This window comes from Mustela erminea, chromosome 12, assembly GCF_009829155.1.
Source record: "Mustela erminea isolate mMusErm1 chromosome 12, mMusErm1.Pri, whole genome shotgun sequence".
NCBI classification, from domain to species: Eukaryota; Metazoa; Chordata; class Mammalia; order Carnivora; family Mustelidae; genus Mustela; species Mustela erminea.
Window position 1 is genome coordinate 34,860,566 of NC_045625.1, and position 22,111 is coordinate 34,882,676.

The 22,111-nt window shown below is 40.4% G+C and overlaps 1 protein-coding gene and 1 pseudogene across 1 annotated transcript in view; both read right to left on the reverse strand.

Moving 5' to 3' along the window:
- Positions 1-21,517, reverse strand: part of MELK (maternal embryonic leucine zipper kinase) — an 89,991-nt gene extending 68,474 nt beyond the window's left edge. Inside the window, 7 exon segments of the mRNA XM_032308332.1 lie at positions 955-1,047; positions 2,794-2,862; positions 4,714-4,857; positions 7,489-7,605; positions 10,933-11,018; positions 12,723-12,818; positions 21,372-21,517. Of these exon segments, the coding sequence (XP_032164223.1) occupies positions 955-1,047; positions 2,794-2,862; positions 4,714-4,857; positions 7,489-7,605; positions 10,933-11,018; positions 12,723-12,780 (567 nt within the window). The 5' untranslated portion in view covers positions 12,781-12,818; positions 21,372-21,517.
- Positions 3,053-3,871, reverse strand: LOC116570838 (annotated as a pseudogene).
- Positions 21,518-22,111: the final 594 nt, after the last annotated feature.

Sequence of the window (22,111 nt, forward strand, 5' to 3'; positions counted from 1 at the left end):
AGCCTTGCTTTCCCCTCTCTCTCTGCCTGCCACTCTGCCTACTTCTGATCTCTGTCAAATAAATAGATAAAATCTTTAAAAAAAAAATAAAAAATTTAAAAATTTTTAAAAATTTAAAAAAATAAATAAATAAAGTAAAATAAAATAAAAGATTTGGCAATGTCCTGAACTAAAGAAAACTGTTCAATCGAGCATTTCCTGAGCTTTTGATACCTAAACCTTGTTTGCCTTATGATATTAATATCAGCAAAATCAGTACTCCAGACACTGGAAAGGGCTAACTAGCTTGTAGTAGCAAATAGTAAGTAAAAAGCAATTCCGAGGCCTTTTGAGCCTGGGCCTCCTACACAGGACTGCAGGCCTCAGATAGTCGGCTATGAACAAAGTGCAAGTTTTCTCAGAGCTAGCCAGCATCTAGGTAGCTCTGCTCTTGTGGCCCTGTGCTCTTCCTGGCTGGACTAACCACTCTAAACTATGGTACTGTTTAACACAAAAGCAACCGCAACAAGGACACCAGAAATGTATCCCTGCTTCATAAGTATACTATGTCTTATTATATTTATTGCAAGTTATTCATTTTATGTGTTACTTTATATCTTACTCTCTGAATAAATTGAACCCTTTGAAGAACAAGATTATTTCTTACCTTATTGTAATATCCCCAATGCACAATGCCTGGCTCACTTAGAAATCACCAATAAATATATATTGATTGATTATATACTGAGTTAAGGGCGCCTGGGTGGCTCAGTGGGTTAAGCCGCTGCCTTCGGCTCAGGTCATGATCTCAGGGTCCTGGGATCGAGTCCCTCATTGGGCTCTCTGCTCAGCAGGGAGCCTGCTTCCTCCTCTCTCTGCCTGCCTCTCTGCCTACTTGTGATCTCTCTCTGTCAAATAAATAAATAAAATCTTTAAAAAAAAAAAAAAATACTGAGTTAATCAGTGAATGAGTACCTCTGACCCCAGATAGGATTTGCCTTGTATTAATTCAGGTGCTGCGTAAGCAAGACTCCCACAGCATGTCTGCAAATGGTAATCCTTATTACCCTGCCAATAAGAAAAAATGAAAGACTCATTAGTTACAGGCCTTACAAAATCAAAACCTTGATAAACATTCTTTTCGCACAACCAAAGAGAAGCTAGATGAAGGATTACCCCGAAGAGACTCTGCGGCCAACTCAATACTCTGCCCATATGCATGCAAACACATGTAGTTCCCTCCTTTTGGGATTTGCAGCATCACTGCAACCCAGCATGAACAAAATCCTTTTCCCCTTAGTTCAGTTAAGTCAGGTTCATACTTTCCTGGACATCCACTCACATACTAATCGGCTTACCAGACACCCAAGCACTCAGTGTCTTCCCACCCCCCAAGTACTCAAAGAAAAGGGGCTATTTTTTTCCTGGACCCTAATTCAAATACCAAATCTTTACAAATACAGAAGCTTGGCTTCTCTGAGAGGGGAGGGAGGGACCTGCTGCACAAAACAGCATCTCAGGAGCCTGTGTTCTAGACCCAGTTTTAACACAGATCACAGCCTGAACTTCCAGAACTGTGAAAATGAGGGATCTGCCCGACATCCTCTGCTCTCCCACAGAATATCAAGACAGAATGGAAATGATACAACCACCCAATGCTTGTATAGTCTTACAACTTGCAAACGACTTGGGAGATTGCGAAATTTCATTTACAACTGCAACAACATGCCCAGAAGTGAACTCCTCAGCAGAAAGCGGAGGCAATCTTCTCTCAGCCAAGCCTGCTTTTTTTAGATGGTGTCTGTGTGGGTCGAATCTGTGGCAGCCATAAATAAAAGCTAATGGAGTCTGTCACAAACCTTTTCCACTGCCTCCTGTGGAGAACATGACTTAAACCAGTTTATCTGCTTAAAGTATGTTTTATCTTTATATGGCTGCCGATCAAAAAAATGCCTTATAGCATTTGAATCCCAGACACAAGGCTCCATTGACAATCTCTGAAGAGCCAAGGGAAGGAGAGGAAAATCAGAAAGAATCAAACATTCAGCTGAAGGGGCAAAATCTGCTTCCCTTTGACTTGACGGGGGCAAGAAATAATCATGGGACTGCAAAGGACTGAGACAGGTCTGCGATTTCAACATTCTTAATGAGTGTAGACAGCTCATTTTAGAGACCGTGAGTGCCATCATTAGAGAATTCAGGAGGAAGCCTCCAACAGGCAGCCACACAGGAGCTCTGCAGATAGCACAGCTGGGAAGTTCAAAGTCACCTCAAAGAGAAGATACACTGGAGAACACCAGTATTTAACTGTGGAGTGCAAATTAAGGAAACATATAACAGGATAAATTTAAAAGTGCATACAGACTTCTTTCTTCTTCTTTTATTAAAAAAGGGGACTGTCTCTCAAAATGTAACTGTTAGTTATAAAACCACTTGGATTTAAAAAAAAGACCTGCACTAAATTCCCAAAACTCCTATTTAAATGAACAAAAGCATCATCTAGTGGCAACATACTCAAACTGCAAAACATGATCAATTCAGAATTCACGTTATAATGACCTCATGTCACCTTGGCACTACAAATTCAGAGCATACCCACTGGGTCTTCAGTGGACCAACCCCACACCTAGAGCGGTGGTTCTCAATCTTGGCTACATACAAGAATCATCTAGAGAACTTCTAAAAGGGATGAAATTTAACGTTCTTAATGGATGCTACCAGGCTCAATAAAAGCTAAGTGGGAGTCACTGCAAGATAACATACTAAGAGGTGCATTTACAAAGGAAATAAATGTGTTTTGATTTCTGTACTTACCTTGGGTTTCGCACAGAGACCAAAGTCAATCAGCTTTACTTTATGATATTCATCAAACAACAAATTTTCCTGGGAAAACAAAGATATTTTCGTTAACTGTGTATTGACTTCCTTATATCACATCCTACCTCTAGCCATTTCTAAAAACTATTTTTAAATATATGTGCTTTTCTTTTACATATAAGACATTTATTTCCAGAGTATTTCCCATAGTAGGCTTTTAAAAAATAGAAAGGAAATTTAGGTGTTCTAGGGGAACTTATGCAAGGACTGACAGATTTTAGGGGGAGAAACCCTTTACATATCTATAGTATATATATTCAGGACAAAAGCAAACACTATAAAAGTATAAAAACAGGGGGTGCCTGGGTGGCTCAGTGGGTTAAAGCCTCTGTCTTTGGCTCGGGTCATGATCCCAGGGTCCTGAGATCGAGCCCTGCATTGGGCTCTCTGCTCAGCAGGGAGCCTGCTTCCCCCTCTCTCTCTGCCTACTTGTGATCTCTGTCTGTGAAATGAATAAATAAAATCTTTTTTAAAAAAAAGTGTAAAAACAAACAAAAAGATGCAAATGCAATATATTTTGGCTGGAACTTCAGAGTTTTTTTTTTCTTCTCTTTCCCCTTTACTTCAAGAGTTATAAATATTTTGAAGCAGCATATATTATTGCACTTGTGGTTTTTTGTTGTGCAGTTAATGAACTTGAGAGTCTGGACAACTGGGGATCATCTATTTAGCCTTCCCATTCTTTTGTTTCTTCTTTGATGAGTTTGGCCAACAAGATTATAGATTTCTTGAGCTTTGCACCACACATTCACAACAAGACAGCCTTGCCATCTGAGATTCTCAACAGAACTTGGAGTATAACAGAATTGGAGTTGGCTGATGACAGCAGAGCTACCTAGCTTTTCAATAAGAAAGTTACACATATTTTGCATTTTTCCAAATTCAGGAAATGTAATGCAGACTTCTGCTTCCATATGATAAGCATTTCTTCTAAAACCCTTTGTCACAGTTACATTTCTGCCTGCAGACCCTGCCGCTAGAGGTTCTGTGTGATGTTGTCCAGGCAGCAGTAAAACCAATAAATAAGATTTAAGATTGTTTATATTAAACAGTCTGGGAACAATAGAATGAAAAATCATTAAAAAAGAATGAAATGAAATGAAAAGAAGTATAGAAGGGGAAAGAGGAGGAATGTTGATAATGATCCTGCTTCCCCTCAAGACACTTTAACATAAACCATTTTCTCCTTGGTGCTCTGAAGTTCAACTACAAGCAAACAGAGTGTGTGCTAAACCAAAAGAATGAACTCAAATCAAAGGACTGGGGTATAAACAGAGGAAAAGGATAGTAGCATTGCCGTATTTTGCCAGCCAATTCTAGGTCCCTGACCCTAATATCAAGTAACATAAAATCCACGTTCACCATCGTTCATATTAGTCAGAGCCTGCAGACTTAAGAGTATTCACATTTTTATTCTGTTTCTGAAAATTAGAGTCTCTTCATTCCATTGAACTGTTCCCTTCTGATGCAAAATGGAATTAAAATTAAAAAAAGATGGGGTTAGGAAAAGAGTACTGAAGGGAAAATATTCAATGATAATATTCTTGAAGAAAATACTCAAAACTCCTCTTTCCGAGAGATAAAATCCTGAGGTTTATATTCCCCAGCTGATTACAAAGATATTCATAATGTTGCCCACAACAAACAAATATATAGAATGCAAATAATCAAGTACATCCAAAAAAGCCTACCAGCACAAAAAAGAAAAAAAGGAAAAAAAAAAGTGTTCACATTATGAGTAGAAGAAAAAAAGAAGCCAAGATAGATTATAAACAGAAAGAACGCTTGGACAACTAGTAACTACCAGTAAATGGTGTTGAACTCTCAACATTGAGAGCATGTGTGACAGTCACTTACTGGTTTGAGGTCTCTATGAGCATAGCCCTCGCTATGCACGTAAGCGACCGCAGAAACTATCTGACGGAAGACAACTCGGGTCTCCTCCTCGGACAGGCGATCCTGGGAAATTATGTAGTCAAACAGCTCTCCTCCGGGGCAATACTTCAGTAACAACAGAGACACACAGATATTGTTACTACCTAGAAAAATCACTTCAGGGGAATTAAAACAAAAAATTTTACTTAACTCAAAGATATTATTAAATTCAACTTAAAGGGAAGGAAAATGCATGAAGCATATTAAAAAATATCCTCTGGGATCAAACAAGTTAATAATTACTCCAGGAAAGAGATCAATAGCTAATGGACTCAAGCAGTTTTATGACCAGTAAGTAGAAGCAGAACCAACGAACATGGATTTTTTTTTTTTAAAGATTTATTTATTCGAGAGAGTGAGAGCACAAAAGTGGAAGAGAGAGAATCTCCAGCAGATTCCCCTACTAAATGCAGAGCCCAATGCAGGGTTCCATCCAAAAACCCTGATATCATGACCTGAGCCTAAACCAAGAATCAGACACTCAACTGACTGAGACACCCAGGCACCCCAACGCCTGTGATTCTTTAAGTCCATTCGGGGCTTTATATTTCTATAGTAGAGTACTAAAACCCATTCTCATCTTTTTAAATTTATTTATTTCTTAAGAGAGAAAGCCTGCAAGCGGAGGGAGGGACAGAGAGGGAGAGAGAGAGAATCCTTAAGCAGACTCCCTGCAGAATGCAAAGCTTGATGTAGGGCTCCTCCCAGGACCCCAAGATCATGACCTGAGCAGAAATCAAGAGTCGGTTGCTTAATAAACGAAGCCATCCAAGTGCCCCAACATTATGAATTTTAAAATGTGCTTTTGAGGGGAGCCTGGGTGGCTCAGTGGGTTAAAGCCTCTGCCTTTGGCTCAGGTCGTGATCCCAGGGTCCTGGGATCGAGCTCCACATCAGGCTCTCTGCCTAGCAGGGAGCCTGCTTCCTCCTCTCTCTCTGCCTGTCTCTCTGCCTACTTGTGATCTCTGTCTGTCAAGTAAATAAATAAAATCTTAAAAAAAAAAAATGTGCTTTTGAGGGGCACCTGGGTGGCTCAGTGGGTTAAAGCCTTTGCCTCTGGCTCAGGTCATGATCTCGGGGTCCTGGGATCAAGCCCTGCATTGGGCTCGGTGGGGAGCTGCTTCCCCCCTTCTCTCTGCCTGCCTCTATGCCTATTGTGATCTCTCTGTGTCAAATGAATAAATAAAATCTTTAAAACAAAAACAAAATGTGCTTAAATAGAGCTAATCTATAAAATGAGCTAATCTATAAATAGAGCTAATCTATAAAAATGATATGCAGTTACAAATTATTTGGCTGAGATTAAAGAAAATGAAACAAGAGATGAATGATGGAAGTTCTAAAGACTTGACATTTCAGGCCCAAAAGGGCAGTTAAAACTTGAGTCTGATTCATATGACACATGTATTGAAATCCACCTATAGGCTGTGAGTTGAACTATGTCCCCCAAAAAGATATGTGCAAGTCCTAACATCTGGTACCAATAAACATAACCTTACTTAGTTTTGTAGATGTAATCAAGTCCCAGTGAAGTCCTATTAGATCAGGATGAACCCTAATCCAATGACTATGTTGTTACATGTAGAGGGAAATCTGGACAAAGACACAGACACACAGATAAGAAAACGCCATTTAGAGACAGAGGCAGAGATTGGAGTGGAACAAGCTAAGGAGGAATGCCAGAGATTGTCAGTAACCATCAGAAACTAGGTAAGAAGCACAGAACAGATTGTCCAGAAGAAACCGACCTTACCCACACCTTGATTTCAGACTTCCAGCTTCTAGAACTATGAGGCAATAAATTTCTGTCATTTTAAACCACCAACTTTGTGGTACTTTACTCTGGCAGCCCTAGACTAATATGCCATATAAAACTGAAATGGATCCTTCCCTCTAGAAACAAATTCTAACATGTTCCATTCATTAATCCTAACCCCATCAGGAGTGTATTAGAAACTGTGAATTTACAATGAATCTCCAACTTATTATATATGTTTACTTAATCTAAATTGTTATACACAGGGCACCTGGGTGGCTCAGTCGGTTAAGCATCTGCCTTTGGCTCAGGTCATGATCCCGGAGTGCTGGGATAGAGTCCCATGTCAGGCTCCCTGCTTGGCATGGAGTCTGCTTCTCCCTCTGCCCTTCACCCTGCTTGTGCTCTCTTGCTCACTCTCTCTCAAATAAATAAATTTTTAAAATCTTTAAATAATAAATATATAAATAGTTACAGACAGAACTCAAACAGGTAAGCTGCTTAACATTTATTTTAATCTTTTAGGTGAAACACACTTTTCCCTTAACTATGGATAAAGTGAATGAAAATGGTCTGAATATTTGATTTCCCTCCAAAATTGGTATGTCAAAATCCTAACCCCCAAAAGATGATGGTTCTAAGAGATGAGCCTTTGGGAAGTGATTAGGACATGAGAGTGGAGCCCTCATGAATGGAATTGATTCTCTTATAAATGAGATTCCAGAGAGATCCCGTGGCCCCTCTACTGTTAAGGACATAGTAAGAAGGCACCAGCCTAGAATCAAGAAGAGGGCCATCACCTGATCATGTCAGCACCTTGATCTTGGAATTGCCGGCCTCCAGAACTCTGAGAAACAAACAGACTGTGCTGTCTGTTACAGCAGCCCAAACAGACTAAGACAGTGATCAAATACCTTTAGGTCCCTAGATTACACTACTAACCTCAAGAACCATGAATATTTTGTTGGCTGTCTCTAACACATGGTAGAGTTGACATATATGCTGATGTCTCAGGTTCTTCAAGGCCTCAATCTCCGTTTTGACCCGGGGCAAATCATTCTGAGACAAAACATATTACATGAGCAATAAACCTATTTGGGAAGTACACCAAGCATTAATATCAACAGCTTTAGTATTAAAAAAAAAAATCAACAGCTTTAATACTGAGTAGCAAAAGCAACCAACAGCCTCAAAACAAACTGTTCAAAAGCACAGAAAAATATAACAAAAATTATTTATATGTATACACATACACAAACACACACGCACACAAAGCATTGAGAGTTTTATGAAAGACTAGTTTGATGTGGGTCAATAGTACAACATCCAGAAAAATAAAAACAATCTCAGACTCCCTTAGAAGGTTAGCATTCCGAACAAGGAAAATAACAGAGACCTGCCTGTGCTACCATTTTCAGTCTTAGTAGTGTTCCTTAAGAAGCCTGTTGAGCTAAAAACTGGTGATGTAGGTGAAAGACACACAGGTCTTCACTATCTCAATTGTCCACATTTCTATGGGCTTAAAATTTTTCAAAACAAAACGTTAGTGGAAAGAGGAAGAGCTAAGCTGAAAAAATTGCCAACTCCATATTAAAGACAGAAATCTAGATATCTACGAAATATCAAGTAAAACTTTATTGTAAAAAGAGGCTCAATTTAATGTCCAGTGGCTAAACATCCAATTATGTGGGACCATACAGGTCTTGACCTGTCAGGTCTTGACCAGGATCAACTGTAACTTTATTTCAAAATGACAGTCCTGGGGCACCTGGGTGGCTCAGTGGATTAAGCCTCTGCCTTCGGCTCAGGTCATGATCCCAGGGACCTGGGATCGAGCCCCGCATCGGGCTCTCTGCTCCCCAGAGAGCCTGCTTCCTCCTCTCTCTGCCTGCCTCTCTGCCTACTTGTGATCTCTGTCTGTCAAATCTAAAAACAAACAAACAAACAAACAAAGAAACCTTCAAAATGACAATCCTTTTTTCTTTTTTGGGAGGAGTGGAAGTCTGCTGACTAAAACCCTAGGGTAACAAAAACATTATTAAAGTCCTAGGAAGTAATTAAAACAAGCATGAGAACAACAAAAAATACAAAAACAAGTTTAGAAATAATGAATTCACATCATTATATTGATGCCTTATTTTTTTTAAGATTTTATTTTTTTATTTGACAGAGAGAAGACAGCGAGAGAGAGAACACAAGCAGGGGGAGTGGGAGAGGGAAAAGCAGGCTTCCCACTGAGCAAGGAGCCTGCCGTGGGGTTTAATCCCAAGACCCTGGGATCACAACCTGACCGAAGATAGATGCTTAAGAACTGAGCCATTCAGGCGCCCCTATATTGATGCTTTAGAATAAATTTTGAGTTATCAGTGTGGTAACACATTTTGTAACAAACAGTTCACATTCTGTTTCTATTAAAGCATTTGTAATGTTCACATGAATAAGGTATACTGATGTTATAACTGAAGTTTAAATTGCTTAAGGGAATTAAATTAATCAGATTTGTAATCAATACCTTAAATGCTCAAGAAAAATAGTTTTTTGCTTTTTAAAGATTTTATTTGTTTATTTGACAGAGAAAAAGCAAGAGAGGCAACACAAGCAGGGAAAGCAGGAAAGGGATGCAAGTCTCCCACTGAGCAGGGAACCCGACTCGGGGCTCGATCTCAGGCCCCTAGGATCAAGACCGGATTCAAAGGCAGTCGCTTAATGACTGAGCCACCCAGGCACCCCAAGAAAAATAGTTCTTAATGTCTTTTTATTAGTTTAATAAATACAGTACTGAACAATGAAAAACAAAAATACTGAAGGAGAACCTGAATTATTAGTTGATAGATTATTAAAAATAGGTTCTGATTAGGTCACAGTATGATTCTGGCATTTATTTTGGAAGGAATTCAAAGAACTGACTGGCACTGATCTAATAAAACTCCTCACATTTCCTCTGACTTATTTACGTATGTTAATTAGCATATAGTCTTAAAATTACAAAAAAGAAAAATAAATAAGGTAATAATTCTTTCTCTTTCCAACAATAAGGGAGACCAAAAGAAGTTCAATGTATCTAATTTCAAAATGTATTTTCAGTAAATTGTTATTTTTTATGTTTGATAATTATCAACATTTACAAAATATGCTCTTTTACTCTGTTATACATTGCTAATAATTATAATGCTAACTTAGTCCACAAGAAAAAATGTTTTTAACACTCAGAGATTTTTGGTTAGAGAAAAAAATTTTTTAATGTTTTCTAATTCATCTTCAAAAAAAGAAACGGCCACAGATCCATACTACTGGACTAGTGAATTCCCAACAGAAGGAGACCAGAACAAAGAAAAACAAAGAAACAAAACCGTATGAGGGATGGTAAAAGAATTAGAAACAAGGGGCGCCTGGGTGGCTCAGTGGGTTAAGCCGCTGCCTTCAGCTCAGGTCATGATCTCAGGGTCCTGGGATCGAGTCCCGCATCGGGCTCTCTGCTCAGCAGGGAGCCTGCTTCCTCCTCTCTCTCTCTGCCTGCCTCTCTGCCTACTTGTAATCTCTCTCTGTCAAATAAATAAATAAAATCTTAAAAAAAAAAAAAAAAAAGAATTAGAAACAAAAGACCATTCAGGGTGACTTCAAACACTAGAAAGGGTATAACAGGCCCAAAAAGACCATCAAAAGAGAAACATCTTTCCTTTATATAAAAACAAAAAACTTTAGTTGCATTAAAACCAAGACCACATATTGATTGAATGGGCTGTTTTAGGAGGTAATGAGCAGCTCAACCCTGGAAGCATCCATGTAGAAGATAAAGAGGCTGATTACAAAATGATTTCATGAGATAACTTCTAAGGTCACTTTGAATAAAATTCTAGGACTAAGATCTACCGACAGCAAGAAGGGATCGACATTTAGTTAGAGTGTCATGGGGAGATGTTAATACCCAGAAACACATGTAAGATTGCAGGAGAATGGATCCTCCAGACTTCAGATGTGTAACACAGCCCAGCATTAAAATTAAATTGCCCTTCCCCCAGATTACTTTTTAAAACCAGAGATTTATATATATAACTGGCAATTTAAAAAACAAGTCAAAAAAAAAGAAAAGTTATAGGGGTGCCTGGGTGGCTCAGTGGGTTACACCTCTGCCTTCAGCTCAGTTCATGATCCCAGGATCCTGAGATCGAGCCCCGCATCGGGCTCTCCGCTCAGCGGGGAGCCTGCTTCCTCCTCTCTCTCTCTGCCTACTTGTGATCTCTATCTGTCAAACAAATAAATAAAAAAAAAACTTAAAAAAAAAAAAGTTATAGAAAGACAAAAGTAGTAACCAGAACATTTGAGCAAATTCAGATTTTAATTTACAAAACTGATTTATACATATTTTTTAAATAATTTTAAACTTACCCCTAGTGCATTTTTATCCATGATTTTTATAGCTACCATTTCTCCAGTGAGGATATGGCAGGCAAGTTTGACCTTTGCAAAGCCACCTAAGTAGAGGAAAAAGTATTATGAAAAGATAAGCCAGAGTAATCTAAAATCATCATCAGAGCAACCCAAAGATTCAGGCACAAATACCTTTCCACATGCTTTTATTTTATTTTTTTTTAAGATTTTATTCTTTTTTTTAATTTTTTTTTTTAAGATTTTATTTTTAAGTAATCTCTATACCCAGTGAGGGACTCAAACTCACAATCCCAAGATCAAGAGTTGTACGCTCCAACTGAGCCAGCCAGGCACCCCTCCATATGCTTTTAAAAGGCTCTGTCAATCCATTTTTTCCTGAAAGTTTGTGGCTTTTTCTTTCTGTAGCTTCCAAAATGCCAGCCATGATCCTAACCTCTTCTCATCCAATGCTAGCTGAAGATTTTTTTTTCCCATGATAGTGTCTCTAACTTTAGGTTGAAGAAAATAGGAAACAGAATTCGCTGTTTAGAAATTTGCTTTATAATTAACACTATAATTAAGCAATTAACATTATAATTAAGCAATTAAATTTGCTTTGTAATTAACACTAAGAATCCACTATACTATAACACTAACAATATTGTTATAATTAACAATAAAGGACACAATATAAAGTTGCTGAAACAAAAGACAACAGGAAACATCCTCTCAGTTTTAAAACAGGATCAAAGGTAGGATATTAAAAAAAAAAAGCAGCATATTATGTTCCAAAATTGGATCAAATACTGGATAAATGTCTACAGATCAGTATCTAAAAGAAATTGCCAATTCAGGGCACCTGGGTGGCTCAGTCGGTTAAGCATCTGCTCAGGTCATGATCCCAGGGTCCTAAGATTGAGTCACACATTGGGCTCCCTGCTCAGCGGGGAGCCTGCTTCTCCCTCTCTCAGCCCCTCCCCCCGCTTCTACACTCTCTCTCTCAAATAAATAATAAAATCTTTAAAAAAAAAAATAAAAAGAAAGAGAGAAATAGCAAATATATAACTTCTAAAAAGAAGCTTCTGGTGGTTCCTCTCATGGTCTTCCCAATTTCAGAAAATGAAAACTCAACATTTTCCAAAAACCCGGGGGCCAATATACTCAATATCCAGCCCATGAACAAATCCCATTGGCTCTGCCTTCAAAACACCCTGGGGGAGAAGAGGCAGGTACTGACTGGAAACTTTGTCTTGATCTAAAAAGGGAACACATAGGTGGATGTGTACTAAAACTCCAGCAAGACTAGTGTACTTTGCATATTTTATTGCATTGTTTCTCCATAAATTAAACTACACAGACACACACATACAGAATCCCACCCTTTCACTGCCTTCACTGCTCTCACCCTCATTCAAGTCACCATCATCTCTAGCATCACTCACCTGAATTATTGCAATAAACTCCTCACATCTCTCTGCTCCTGCCCTGCCTTTCCCAGCCCAAGCTTCTCACAACTAAGCAGCAGAGTGACCCTTATAAAGAAAAGTCAGGGCACCTGGGTGGCTCAGTGGGTTAAGCCTCTGCCTTCAGCTCAGGTCATGATCCCAGGGTGGTGGGATGGAGCCCTGTGTCAGGCTCTCTGCTTAGCAGGGAGCCTGCTTCCCCCTCCATCTCTCTCTGCCTGCCTCTCTGCCTACTTGTGATCTCTGTCAAATAAATAAATAAAATCTTTAAAACAAAATTAAGAAAAAAAAAATAGTTGATCTGTCCTCTGCCTCCAAGGGAAAAGAAAAAAACAAAACAATTACCTGTCCCAATAGTTTCATATAATTCATAGTATTTGAGAAGTTCATCATAATCTTTCATAGTCCTCCTGGAGGTATATATAAAATTACAAAAAGAACCTGTAAGACAGAAATAATACATGATCAAAACAGGAACTACTATGAGATTATCTCCTCCACTCTTGTAAGTGCACATATAAATACGTCATAGGCAAATAAATTATACCAGAAAAACTGATTAGCCATATGGTTTAAAAGAAAAACAAAACTGGATTTTTATCTCATACCATATATAAAAATCAACTTCAGGGGCACCGGGGTGGCTCAGTGGATTAAAGCCTCTGCCTTTGGCTCAGGTCATGATCCCAGAGTCCTGGGATCGAGCCCCACATTGGGCTCTCTGCTCAGGACGGAGCCTGCTTCCTCCTCTCTCTGACTGCTTCTTTGCCTACTTGTAATCTCTGTCTATCAAATAAATAAATAAAATCTTTTTTTTTTTTTAGTTTTTTTTTTTAAGATTTTATTTATTTGTCAGAGAGAGAGAGGGAGAGAGAGCGAGCACAGGTAGACAGAATGGAAGGCAGATACAGAGGGAGAAGCAGGCTCCCTGCGGAGCAAGGAGGCCGATGTGGGACTCGATCCCAGGATGCTGGGATCATGACCTGAGCCAAAGGCAGCTGCCCAACCAACTGAGCCACCCAGGCATCCCAATAAATAAAATCTTTAAAAAAAAAAATCAACTTCAGATCAAGGAAAGATTTATATATGAAGGATAAACTTTTAAAAAATTTTAAAGAATATCGTGTGATTTCAGGACAAAAGAGAATCTTTTAAATAGATACAGGAGGGACGCCTGGGTGGCTCAGTTGGTTAAGCGGCTGCCTTCAGCTCAGGTCATGATCCCAGCGTCCTGGGATCGAGTCCCCCATCGGGCTCCTTGCTCTGTGGGGAGCCTGCATCTCCCTCTGTCTCTGCTGCCACTCTGCCTGCCTGTGCGCTCTCACTCTCTCTCTCTGGCAAATAAATAAAGAAAATCTTCAAAAAAACAAAACAAAAAAAATAATAATAAATAAATAGATACAGGAAGTACTAATCATAAACAAATAATACATTAAACATTAAAATGCAGAACTTTTGCATGTCTAAAGATAGCCTTAAGAAAAAGAAAACCAGAGGCGCCTGGGTAGCTCAGTGGGTTAAGCCTCTGCCTTCAGCTCAGGTCATGATCCCAGGATTCTGGGATCGAGCTCCCCATCAGGCTCTCTGCTCAGTGGGGAGCCTGCTTCTCTCTCTCTCTCTCTGCCTCCCTCTCTGCCTACTTGTAATCTCTATCAAATAAATAAACAAAAATCTTAAAAAAAAAAAAAAAAGAAAGAAAACCATAAATGTGAGCAAATATTTCTAACACTTATAAACAATGGATTTTTATCCAGAATATACTATATACAATATAGAAAAAGACAACCCAAAAGAAAAAAGAAGCAAATGAAATAAAAAGGCATTTCATAAAGAAACACAAATGACCAATAAAAATATGAAAAAATGTTCAGTTTTATTAGTCACAGGGGAAATGCAAATTAAGATCCCAATCACATACAATTTTAAGAAACATATAATGATATACATATTTTATTACTATGCTCCACAATTTACATGTGTTACATATACAGTTGATCCTTGAAAAATACAGGTGTTAGGGGCACAGATTCCCCTGCACAAAAATTCACATACAACTTTTGACTCGCCCAAAACTTGACTACTATAGCCTACTGTTGACAGAAAGCCTTATTAATAACAAAGCCAATTAACACATCTTTTGTATTTCATATGTATTATATACTAAATTCTTACAATCAAGTAAGATAGAGAAAAGAAAATGTTATTAAGAAAATCACGAGGGGCGCCTGGGTGGCTCAGTGGGTTGAGCCTCTGCCTTCAGCTCAGGTCATGATCTCAGTGTCCTAGGATCAAGCCCCATGTTGGGATCTGTGCTCAGCAGGGAGCCTGCTTCCGCCTTCTCTCTCTCTGCCTGCCTCTCTGCCTACCTGTGATCTCTGTCTGTCAAATAAATAAATAAATAAATAATCTTTAAAGGGAAAAAAGAAATAATGACCCCTTCTTAGACTGACTGCCGTTTTCTCCCTGATGTTGTCCTCCCACCTCCTGCTTCCACAAGATACCCACCTGCTGAAATGCCACAGCTCTTTGACAATATCCATTCTAAAACTGGTCCTTGCTTCCCTAATCCTTTCTTAAAATCACCAGCACAGCTAAAATCCTATAACCCCCTTTTCGGTTCCTAGGGAGCAAGGTTTCTCTTGCTGCAGCAAGCTAAGGAAAACCTAATGTTTTTTGTTTGTTTTATCAAAAATCAGGTAAACTAATATATTATCAATAAACCTATGGAAAACACACACACACACACAAATCAGGTAAGCTTCCTAATTTTTTTACTCCAGATGTGTTTAGTGGTCTTTGGTCAGTAGGCCTCAACAGGGTTGTGAGCCCAAAAAGGAGAGGAAGAGTATGCCAAAAAGAGGCAATTTAGGTGCAAAGATCCCGGGGGGCTGGGAGGAGAGGTCTATATGTACTGAACTGAAACTGCTTTTAGGGGTACCAGCAAATGGAAATGCAGATTTGGAGCTGGGACAATTGGCTAGCCACACGGGAAAAAAGAACACTGGATCTCTCATACCACACAAAATCAATTATAGTTAGTGTAAAGACTTAAAAGTGAAAGACAAATCTTTCAAATGGATTCAGGTGAGGTCTTACCCATACCAGGCCTATTGCTAGGAGTGGGAAAAGGCAAAAAGGAAAAAGAAAAGTAAGAATTAGAAGAATATATCTTCATGGAAGCCAAGAAGGAACAAAAAAGTAAAATGAGTAACAGAAAGTTTCTAGGAAGTAGATTTCTAAAATTTTCTAAAAGTGTTCATATATAGGTAAGTCCTAGGACTTGAATCTTAGTACTGCAAAGTGGAGATTTCTTTACGGGTAGACATAGGGTGAAAGACCTCTGAATCTATACAGAAATGGCTTCTCTAAGGGCTCTCCTTCTCAGAGGTTGGTACGGAAGGACAAGGCTGGGATTTTAGTCTTGGGAAGAGATGTCCCAACACCCCTTAGAAAGCCAAGCAGGAATCAGGAAGCCCAGAGAAGTGGAGGTCACTGAGTCAGGCACAAAGAATCTCCCATATAATCCAGCACAGCATACCCGGACTCTAGAGTTCACAGAGGGGTTTGAGGCCAATACCCAGCTAGTAATGAAATTCTCCTTTGCCTGGCCTGACCCCTGTGCACAAATCTCCCTTGGTGACCTAGCAGTGGGCTATCTATGGCAGAACAGGGTTCTGGATCCTCAGACCCCATTTTCTCTAACATCTCAAAAAATTAAGTGAGTACATGCATATCCAAGCGGGATATGGAAAGTGAAGTTCCACCTGGAAACAGCAAAGCTCATGCCTCTTGATCACTTGATCATCCATCTTGATCGTCTCTCAGAAGTGGAAACCTGGTATTAATGCTCATTTCTAGAGCCAGATAGTCTTCACTCACCAACAGGCAGAGCTCCAGCAACACCGCCAAAGGTTTGGGATTGACGAGTGGCCAACACCATGTTCACTATCTTCATGTTCTCTGTTCCCCATCCTCTCTCATCCAGAGTTGAGTGGCGAGCATGTTACTAAGCCTTAAAAATGGTTATAAATTTGAAAGATCTAGAACGTGAGTTCTACCTCAAGAGTGTGGTGAGTCTATTTTTAAAAAGGGGGGTACATGGGGTGCCTGTGTGGCTCAGACAGTTAACCATCTGCCTTGGGCTGGGGTCATGGTCCCAGGGTCCTCAGATGGAGTCCCACATCAGGCTCCTTGCTCAGCCGGGAGTCTGCTTCTCCCTCTGTCCCTCTTCCTGCTTGTGTTGTCTCTCACTCCCTTTCTCAAATAAATAAAATGTTTTTTAAAAAGGGGGACAGGGGAATAAAGGGAAGATCCTTACTACAGTGAGGATAGGGCATATTCTTATGCTGAGATAGAGAAAAAATTGAATGAAATAATCAAAAGCCCTAGAACTACAAAGGATATTTTTTCAAATATCCTTTTAAATCTCCTTTTAAAATGCTTAAAGTAGAACCCTCCTACACTGTTGGTGGGAATGCAAACTCGTGCAGCCCCTCTGGCATACAGTATGGAGGTTCCCCAAAAAGTTGAAAATTGGGCTACCCTACGACCCAGCAATTGCACTACTGGGCATTTACCCTAAACATACAAATGTAGTGATCCAAAGGCGCATGTGCACCCGAGTGTTTATAGCAGCAAAGTCCACAATAGCCAAACTATGGAAAGAACCTAGATGTCCATCAACAGATGAATGGATAAAGAAAGATGTTGTACACAAACACACACACACACACACAAAAACACACAGGAATACTATGCAGCCATCAAAAAAAAAAAAACCAAAATCTTGCCATTCGCAATCATGTGGATGGAACTAGAGGGTATTATGCTAAGGGAAATAAGTCAATCAGAGAAAGACAATTATCATATGATCTCTGTAATATGAGGAATTTGGGGGGTCGTGGAGGCTAGGGAGGGAAAAAAATAAAACAAGATGGGACCAGGGTGGGAGACAAACCATAAGAGACTCTTAATCTCATGAAACAAACTAAGGGTTGTTGGGGGTTGTGGGGGAGGGATAAGGTGGCTGGATTATGGACATTGGGGAGGGTATGTGCTACCATGAGTACTATGAAATATATAAGCCTGACAATTCACAGACCTGTACCCCTGGGACAAATAATACATTATATGATAACGATAAATAAATAAACAGATTTTCTTAGTGATGGAATAATGTTCCATTGAGGTACCACAATTTATTTATATATGAACACTCAGTATGAACACTCAGTTGGGTTTTATTTTGTATAGAGGGATTTTTTCTTTTTTTTAAGGATACAAATATTTTTCATAATTGTGACAATTCACTGACAGTCTCTTTAAATATTAAAAATTATCTGTCTTCTGTAAAAAAATAAAAATACAAAATAAATAAATAAAAATACCTAAAGCACTCTGATTCCACAAATCATTTTACTTCGAGATAAAAGATAAATTACTGTCAGCAAGTAAAAAACCTTCAAAAATTTGGTCACTGAACAGAACACTAGAGCAGAAGTTTTGGATGGAAAGTTAAAATTCAAGGAAAATATCAGCCTTAAAAAAAAAAAAAAACAGTTTTAATCTCAATGTCAAAGCTATTATAGCAAGAAAGATAAAGATCTTGGACAAAAGACATTCTGATCCAATAAACAGTAGCCACTTCCCAGGAAGAGATGGCAGTGGACCAACTTAATTAGGTTGAATTTTTTTTTTTTTAAGATTTTGTTTATTTATTTGACAGAGAGAGGTCACAAGTAGGCAGAGAGGCAGGCAGAGAGAGTGGGGAAGCAGGCTCCCTGCAGGGCAGAGAGCCCTATGTGGGGCTCGATCCCAGGACCCTGGGATCATGACCTGAGCCGAAGGCAGAGGCTTAACCCACTGAGCCACCCAGGTGCCCCTAGGTTGAACGTTTTTTAATCTAGCTGAACCTGCATGAATGGGATAGGGCAATGGAAGAAGAGAAGTCAGGTCACAGGAAGTTGGGGTATAAAATATTCTGCTTCCACTGCCATGGCAAAAGTTACTCCAGGCAAGGAGACATCACAAAGGTCATATTCATTCTCACTGGCACCTGAGGCATAGGATTAAAAATATCCTTAACAGCAGTACTAATTCAGAAATCTTTTAAAGAGTATTTGTCATGGGCAAAGGTAGGAATGCAGTAGAACCACACCCCAAAAAGACACGGTTCACAAGACTAAGAAATTTCAAAACAGACAATAACAGGGGCGTCTGGGTGGCTCAGTGGGTTAAGCCGCTGCCTTCGGCTCAGGTCATGATCTCAGGGTCCTGGGATCGAGCCCCGCGTCACTCTCTGCTCAGCAGGGAGCCTGCTTCCCTCTCTCTCTCTCTGTCTGCCTCTCCATCTACTTGTGATTTCTCTCTGTCAAATAAATAAATAAAATCTTAAAAAAAAAAAAAAAAAAAAACAGACAATAACAGCAGTGAAAGTACAATCAACACAAGAAATCTTTGGGGTTCTGGGGCACCTAGCTGGCTAGGTCAGCGGAAGATGTGACTCTCAATCTCAAGGTTGTGAGTTCAAGCCCCACATTGGGTATAGAGATTACTTAAAAGTAAAATCTCTTTAAGAGGGAGAGGCACTTGGGTGGCTCAATCAGTTAAGCATCCAATTCTTGGTTTCAGATCAGGTCATGATTTCAGGGTCATGGGATCAAGGCCCACATGTGGCTCCATGCTGCATGTGAAGCCTGCTTAGGATTCTCTCTCTCCCCCCCTACTCTTCCCCACTGTTCACACACTCTCTCTCTAAAAGAACGGGAAAAAGGAAAATATTTGGGATCCTGATGAGGAAGAAGAGAAAGAGTAGATTAGAAATGGGGGAATGTCAGGCTATAAATGTGTTTAGAAAGTTCTCTGCTATAAAAGAAGGCTATCAGGTTCGTGAGAAAGCAAAGCCCCACTAAAGCAGTATTGGGGTATTCAGAACACAGGAGCTTAAAAGGAAATACAAAAAGACATTTCAAAGTTTAGAAACCGTAAGATGGAAATGGACAAAGACCTCACAAAATATAAGAATCCTAATTATCAACCTTACTGTCTAAATTCCATACAAAGGACTGGGCTTTGTTGCCATACTCAAAAGGAGACAACCATTTGTATGAGGTTGGAATTTACTTCTCCAGATTAGAGATATAAGAATTCACAATTAACTTGATAAATTTCTCCCAAATGAGTTTTGAACATCCAGATCATGGCCTCAAGTCAACTAGCAGAGATCAACTTGTGCCAATGTTAGACAAAACCAATCACCTTCACTTTCTTTATTCCTTTTTCTTTATCTACCATCCACCCTTTCAAATTATACCATGTTTTTGGATAATATAAATGTGGGCCTCAATTACATCCACTGAATCCAGGGAACATCATTTCTGCTACTATAGAAGAAAACTAATGCTTGCATTGCAAAGTACTACAATGACAGCAGAGTTTACTTGGTTTTTAAATTTTGTGAAGCTAGTCTAAATATTTTTTTAAAATATTATTTATTTATTTGACGGACAGAGATCACAAGTAGGCGGGGGTGAGGGGCGTGGGGGGGGCTCCCTGCTGAGCAGAGAGCCTGATGAAGGGCTCTATCCCAGGACCCTAGATCATGACCTGAGCAGAAGTCAGAGGCTTTAACCCACTGAGCCACCCGGGCGCCCCTCGTCTAAATATTCTTTTTTTTTTTTTAAAGATTTTATTTATTTATTTGACAGAGAGAGATCACAAGTAGGCAGAGAGGCAGGCAGAGAGAGAAGGAAGCAGGCTCCCTACTGAGCAGAGAGCCCGATGCGGGACTCCATCCCAGAACCCTGAGATCATGACCTGAGCCGAAGGCAGCGGCTTAACCCATTGAGCCACCCAGGCGCCCTCATCTAAATATTCTTAAGTGCCCTGTTTATCCTCTAGAATTTAGAAATACAAAATATAGGAAGAATGGGACTGGAGTAACCCAACTTTGTAGCTGTCTAAAGGAGGTACAGGATCAATGTGGAAGGCAGCCTCTCAGCTGTGAATAATGAAGAAGAAAACTAGACCCCAATCAGATACCTGAATGTCCTTCTCAGTGTGATTAAATAGAAGAATTGTTGACATGTACATTTGGGATCTTGAACTTCTCTGAGGCAACAAGGAACTGCTTAGATAACATAAGATTTATCATTAAATGTTATAGAAAAGAAACAAATTGGGGACAATTTCTTACTAACGGTATTAACTGGGCTGTGTTATTATTTGCTGGGTAATACATTCACCTCATCTATGAATGTGGTTAAGATACTGATGCCGAAAATATTTCAAATAAGAAGTAGAATACCGAATGGCTTATAAGGTGGTCTTGTAATTAATACATTAATAACATCCTCTCCTGCTCCTTTGCAGAGTATTCTGGGAGCACCAACAAAGAGGCATTCATTCCTAAAGGCGTTAAGGGACTCATCTGCCCATCTGGTTGGTCCACAGTAGATACACAATAATGTCAGATCCGCTGGTGAAAGAAGCCCATGATGGTGCAGGGCAGAAAAGGAGTTTCTGATTTCTCCCAACGTAGTAAACAGAAACCATATTATGAACAAAAAAGTTAGGAAACCCTGGCTTCTAAGCATAAGTCCAGGTACCTCTGAAACCCGCCACCACCTTCCCCCATTCCACTACCAGAGAAATACCAAAGGTGAGGCAAGAACAATTACTCATGCTAGCTGCTACAGGTCTGCTCGCTTTCTTGGGATGCTCTCCTTTGGGAGTTTCTCTTTTCCCCACCAGTTTCTTGGTGATGCTGCTCCTTTTACTGCTTTGGCAGTCGGGGCATATCCCTTTTAGTGTGAGCCTCTTAAGCCACTACCCTAGGAAGGTGAAGAAAGAGGAAGGATTTGGACTCTGAAAAGGGAGTGGTAACACATAACATGCAACGGGAATTCACACCTCTCGCAGCCTCCTTCGTAGCAAACGTTTTCGCCTGTCCCTCACCAATAACCCTGACGTAGGTACGTCATTATCCCCACTTACAGAGGAGAAAACCGGGGGTCGGAAAGCCTATCTCATTCGGGAGTGGGCTCGTACGGTGAGGTTTCGGGGAAATTCTCCAGTCTCCCGGGAGCCAGGAGCAAGCTGGGCTCGAGGCGCCGCTCCCTCGCGTCTCGCAGAGCCGTGACCCCGGCCCTACCCGGGGAGACACTGACCTGAGGGGCGGGGAGCCGGGCGAGGCGGGGCCGAGCAGAAGCACACTGGAGAGGGCCAGCCGTCCCGAGCCAAGCAGCAAGTGCCCAAAACCCCTAGAAAGTTTTGGGATCTCCGGGTTTGAGCCGCTTCCGCCCGCCAAGGAAATCAAACCTCCCGGGCCGGAAGGGGCGGGGCGAAGCGGGGGCGCGCGTCGCGCCGGGTCCGGGTGAGGCGGGGGCGCGCGATCGCCCTTGGGCCGGCAGCCGGAAGGGCTGGGCAGGGAATGAACGCGGAGTAATCCTGGGGTTGCTGGGGCTGGGTGACGTAAGGCCTTAGTCTTATGCCTGAGTACGCTTTCAACGAAGGGCATGTGAAGGTTCTCCAGGGGGCGTGGACGTACAAAGTTTGCACATAATTCAGCCTTCTAAGGCCCTGCTTCCTAAAATTTATCTAGAGAAGTTGCTAGTGTTCACGGTTCTCAATTCGTCCTCTCCTTGCCCAATGGCCCTTCTTCCACCCATCAATACAAGTATACCTCCCCTCTCGCCAAATACTACTAAAATGTGCGGCCTCCAGGAATAAAAACC